At 37.5% G+C, this 6,000-nt stretch overlaps 1 protein-coding gene across 1 annotated transcript in view; it reads right to left on the bottom strand.

Moving 5' to 3' along the window:
* Nucleotides 1-3,096: 3,096 nt before the first annotated feature.
* Nucleotides 3,097-6,000, bottom strand: part of Dpy19l4 (dpy-19 like 4) — a 57,587-nt gene continuing 54,683 nt past the window's right edge. The window contains exon 19 of the mRNA XM_021160112.3: nucleotides 3,097-4,198. Within this exon, the coding sequence (XP_021015771.1) occupies nucleotides 4,034-4,198 (165 nt within the window). The 3' untranslated portion in view covers nucleotides 3,097-4,033. The remainder of the gene's footprint in view (nucleotides 4,199-6,000) is intronic.

Raw genomic sequence — 6,000 nt, 5'->3', positions numbered from 1 at the left:
TACATCATCACAGTCATGACTCGGAGGTCAACCTAATAAAGGCAGCTGTGTTCATTCTGGATAAGTACCTGTACAGGCTATTGGCTTAAAACAGGAAAAGGTATCTTGTTTGATATTTTCTGTCATTCAACTATTACACAAAATATAGATGATGGTCATAAGTAAAGGTCAAGAATTGCACGCGAACTGTCAAGATTACAGAACAATACAAAGAATCCTTTATACTAAATTCAACACATTTGATTCCAAAATGTAATTTTCATACAGAAACACATATATTATTTAGAAATTTCACTAGACAGAAAATAAGCTGTCATATACATTTCTTTGCAACACTGCATCTAATTTGATTTAAAGCATTAACTCTATACATTAAGAAAAAACTTCAGTAATTCAGGTAAGAACTTGTTTGATTTTCCCTGTAATTTGCCAGATTTCTAATACATATTGAGTCTAAAGCTACAGCAAACAGCAACAATAGAGACTGAGTATTTAATTTTTGGATCTTTTTTTGAGATAGGGACTCATGAAGCCCAGGCTGGCCTCAAACTCATTTCTGTAGCTGTGGATGACTCTGAACACTTGATCCTCCTGTCTCTACCTCTCACGGGCTAGGATCAGAGATGTGCATCACCACACACAGCAAAACTAGATATGATAAAGGAAAGAATACACTAAAATATAAATGAGAAAGTAGTTATGAGGTTTAAAACGTTCTTAAATATACAGAAGTAGTAACACGTGTTCTATAAATATTCATGCATTAAAAATAAATTTACTAAAAGATCAATCTACATAGAACTGTTAAAAACCCCAACTGAAAAAAAAATACAATTTTTATACAAAAAGAGACAGCAAAACGTGTTACTAACTCAAAAATAAAAAGCCCCAAGAAAGATTTCTCAAAACTAATAAGAGAGTTATACAAGAAATTAATAATCTATTTTAGGTATGGTTTTCAGCCACAAATTATTAACAGCCATTTCTTCATTCTTTGTTGACTCAATCTGTACATTGTGGAAAAGTGTCAGAACACTGAGGTTATTGGCAACTTGTGTTAATGTCCTAGACAGAAAAGCCACTGTGTGTGGGTCTGTCTCTGTGTGTCTATCTGTCTGTCTGTCTCTGTGTATGTGTGTGTATATGTGTATAAAGTCAGTGCTGGAGTGCAGTCCACTACTTAGATTGTAAAACTAAACTGCCAATAAAATGCAAAACATCAAGATACAGATGCCAAAGAGATTTTTAAAAAATTACTAAACTCACAGAGTCCACATTGCATCCCTTATCAAGTAGGTTTCACATGTTGGACTATTTGGCATGCAAGGGCCTAAATAAATTAATTAATTTCTCAAAACTAATAAGAGAGTTATACAAGAAATTAATAATGTATTTTAGTGAATGAAGCTAATCATGAAAACGGTGTGGGGTGGCGCTCTTGTATATTAGGGAAGTGCAGTAGGACACGTGTACACATGGAAGGGAGGAAGGGGACCTAAGCCTCACCTTACTGAACTTTATCCATGTGGCAAAAGTTAACAGTAGTTTCTTATGGAAAAGAAAATAGGTAATATGATATAAAGTATAAGATGAACTTAGAAATAAAGAAGTTAAGGCACTTATTTCAATGGGTTTGTTATATTAAGAGTAAATATGTTCAATATTTCTTTGAGGAATTCCTTCCCACCCAAATCCTGTAAACTCTGCTCCTTCAATGCAGCTTTGCGGTTGATCCTAATAGGGGCTCGGTTACCCAATTATATAATAAGTACTTAGAATAGCAAGTAGTAGGACCTTTTACTTGTTACTCCACAAATCACTAAAGAAAAAAGTTAAATGCTTGCAACAACATAGTGTTGTCTTAGTGACAGTTCAGATGGAAGTGAATCAACATATCTACGATACCTAATATTATCATTTCAGTCTTTTCTTCATTTGTCTGCCCTTCTCTGCCCATCCCCCCCCACCACCACCCCCATGGTGCTAGGAGCTGAACCCAGGGACTTGTGTGTGCTGGCCCAGCACCATGCTCCTCAGCCAATAGTGCCATTTCTATAATAAAGCTTACTTCTTCTTTCAGGTGGTGCTGAATAAAAAATTAATTTTAAACCTTTTTTTTTGGGGGGGTAGCTTTGGCTGTCCTGGAACACACTATGTAATCCAGACTGGCCTCGAACCCAGAGAACTGCCTGCTCCTGCTCCTCCTGAATGCTGGGATTCAAAGAGTTCACCATCATGCTTGGGGCTAATTATGAACTTTTAATAAAAAAAATTATCTACATCTATTTAAGAAATAGGTTGACAAAAGCAAAAGCAGCTTACTGATACAGCAAACAAAACAAAAACTAAAACTAACTTAGCACATGTTATGTCAAAAACTCAATTCATTTTATAAGGGAATTGAAAAAAAATCATATTACAAGGGAAATACGGTTTGTACCTCCCCCTTTACAATATGTAAGCTGTTTCTGCATGCTCTGATCACAAGAATGACCACATGAGTACTCAGTGTGTATTTGAGTAGCTGGTCATTTTCATAAAGCCTGATGTTAAACACTAGTGACTACCAAGATATTCAGAGTTCATCTGACATACAGTGCCACAGCCGTGTGTTTAGTCAAAATAAGCATGAACAATAGTGAACAGGACCATTTACACTGAACGTGGAGGAGGGTGGAACAGATGTCTAGACGTTACTTTAAGTGCACACACTTGAAAAAAATTGTACATATACATTACAAAAAAAAAAAGGAAATATTGTTCTTTCTAATTTGGAGTTCTTAAAATGGAATTTTATAGCATTCTAATAAAATAAAATTATAGAACCTGTTCACAAAACAATTTTATCATGTAAAATTAAATATGCATCGTATTAAAACCATTTCTCTACAGGCTTTTATCTATCCTGAATCTCTTTATGAGGCCATATTAATTTAGAATTTCTTCCCTACCCCCCCAAAAAACCCAGGGTCTTACCTATATTGCTTTGTGTGCTGTCCTGGAACTCACTATGTAGGCTAGGCTGGCCTCAAACTCATAGAGATTCACCTGCCTCTGCCTCGAAAGTGCTGGGATTAAAGGCGTGAGGTACCACACTGGTTTACAATTTCCTTTAATGACACAAACATGAAAATACACGAGGGAACATAGCATTTATAGCATTTACACTCTGAACTGTGGAGAAGTTAACTCAACTCTCTGTTTGCTCTTACATTGAAAAGCACCTGCACACATCTCCAGAAACTGCTGCACGCTAGTGCACACATTATTGTTGTGACAGTGTTAATATGTCCAGAGAAAATGTGGCTAGATTGTATAAAATTATTTTAAATGTCCATTTACATAGGCACGTATGTGTCTATTAACAGGAGTTGCTGTCTGAGCATGATTAAACTGTTATCAACTTAGTGGGCATAAGTGAGAAAAGGCAATCACTTAATAGCCGTGAAACAATTAAACGTATGGGCTCGTCCTGTTCCCCTAAGGATGTGCTCGCTCACCTGAGCAGCAGATGACAGCAACAGCATCATAAAAACAATCAACTTTCCTTTATATTTTTTCCATTTTAATTTAAATGTCACATATTTTTAACTAACATTTCAATTATTCTTAAAATATTGTAAAATAATTACATCTGTTACAAACTTCCTTGGAGAATTTTCTCTTGTATCATAGAATTAAATCACATTAAGTACTTAATTGAAAATTATGTTTTTGAAGTAAACACTGACCTTGGAAAATATTCAAATAAAGACTGATATTCTGGAGTAAGATTTATGAGGTGACACTACAGGGAAAGCTTTACGTCATGTACTAAGGAAGAAAGCTGTCAGAAAGACACAGTGGTGGACTGGACGACATCAACATCTCATCATCTACTGCCAAGGAATCTCTAAACCCAGGAATCAGCAGGCGCAGGAAGAGCAGCAGCGTTTCAGATGCCCACACTCTATCTGTGAGAAACCGTGCAGGCTCAAGAAAACTGCACTTGACTTCAAGCAACATGTCTCTGAAATGAAGGCTCTGTTGTTTTTCAAGATTGGAAGGAAATCACAGTGTTGACTTTATACACAAAGTAGGATCTGTTCCAGTATACTCTAGTGAAGTAATTCACATATGGAGAGTAGTTAATTTTGACCTCATGACAAAATCGTCCATATTTTGAATAGGTTAATTTGTCACCTTCTTCGAAAACCACCTATCAAACAATAAGAAACACAATATTAAAAACCATATTAAATATATGAGAAATATAATCCTTATACTAGGAAATATATATTAGTATATTACTACATATAAGTGAAAATTATTATTGCTAAATATGACTAAATTATCTTATGCTGTTTGGTAAATTTAAGCCTTTTCCTAAGTCCCCACAACCACTGAACTCCTGAACACTAACTGAGTAATAAGCATAAAATGCTTGTAGTTTGTAAAGGATGTAATCCTAAAACTTAGCTGGTATTGTTCCTATAATCTATCATCATTGCTCTGAGACCTCTATCAGACAGCCTCTAAGGATGAAAAATGAATGTACTGTCTTCCTCCTAGACAACCACATTCTTCTTGTGCAGGACCCATAATCATACATGTCTGGTGGGCAAGCATGCATGTCTTAGGCACTTACACTCCCACTAACATCTCATCTAGCTTTCACTACCAGAGCTCAGCTGATTTTAAGAAGTGTGTGGGTGTGTGCGCATGCATGTGTGCATGTATATGTGTGTGTGTGTGTGTGTGTGTGTATCTGTATTTAGATCAGAGAACAACTTTCTGGAGTACCAGGAATGCAACTCAGGTCGTCAGGATTGGAAACAAAAACCTTTACCACTAAGGCACATCTCTGCCCCAGGATCGTTTGTTTTTATAATATTATTGCAACATACATCGGATAGGAAAGAAGCTTAAGTTTATGCCTGGTATTACATGAAAGAAAGAGCAGAAAGGCAGGGCACCAAAAGAAGAGAAAGGCAGCAGAGAGTAGATAGAAAAGTATTAATTACTAAATATCATTTCTTGATTATATCCCATCTGTCACCACTAAACCAAAATCACATTATGAGGCACCAACTGAAAACATTCAAATTACGCGCAGCATAAGGTAAGTAAGCTCACAGTGCAAGCTCATTCAGTCACAAAGACAGGAGAAAGAGAACAGTTTTCAAAAGATTTATCTTTCTTTTGTGTTTTGGCTGCATGTATATGTATTCCTTATGCATGCACTGCCTTCAGAGGCCTGAAGAGGGCGTTATAACCCCTCAAGCACAGAAGGGGCTGTGTGAGTCCTTTTTTTTTTGTTTGTTTTTGTTTTTCGAGACAGGGTTTCTCTGTGTAGCTCTGGCTGTCCTGGAACTCACTCTGTAGACCAGGCTGGCCTCAAACTCAGAAATCCGCCTGCCTCTGCCTCCCAAGTGCTGGGATTAAAGGCATGTACCATTACTACCGGCGCTGTATGGGTCCTGAGACCTGAACCTACATTTTCTTCATGGGCAAGAAAGGCTCTTAAATGCTGAGCGATCTCTCAACCCTGAAACATGGGACCTGTGGGAGGAAAAAAAAAACCACTGGCCTCCAAGCTAGCGGCAGTTTATGAAGACAAACTTATGAGTACTTCATTTTTTTTTTTGTTTTGGTTTTTCGAGACAGGGTTTCTCTGTATAGCCCTGGCTGTCCTGGAACTCACTTTGTAGACCAGGCTGGCCTCGAACTCAGAAATCCACCTGCCTCTGCCTCCCGAGTGCTGGGATTAAAGGCGTGCGCCACCATGCCCGGCTCCTTATGAGTACTTCAGAAGGAAAGTAAAAGTCCTGGCTGTGGCCTCACAGAGTTTACCCTACAACTCAGAATGAGCTATCCATCTTGTTCCCAAGTCCTCTCGCCTAATTTTCTTAGGAATAAAAGCATCAGTTCACACCAGTTCTCTCTGAACCTGACAAGCTCCCCTGTGAGTCACCCTGGTTACTAGACAGCAGTATATCTACTACATAGTGCGAGGAAAGA

The sequence above is a fragment of the Mus caroli genome, unplaced genomic scaffold, assembly GCF_978045245.1.
Source record: "Mus caroli unplaced genomic scaffold, Mus_caroli_1 scaffold_6, whole genome shotgun sequence".
Taxonomy (NCBI): Eukaryota; Metazoa; Chordata; class Mammalia; order Rodentia; family Muridae; genus Mus; species Mus caroli.
The sequence above is the reverse complement of the archived record's forward strand: the minus strand, read 5'-3'. Positions and strand labels throughout refer to the sequence as shown.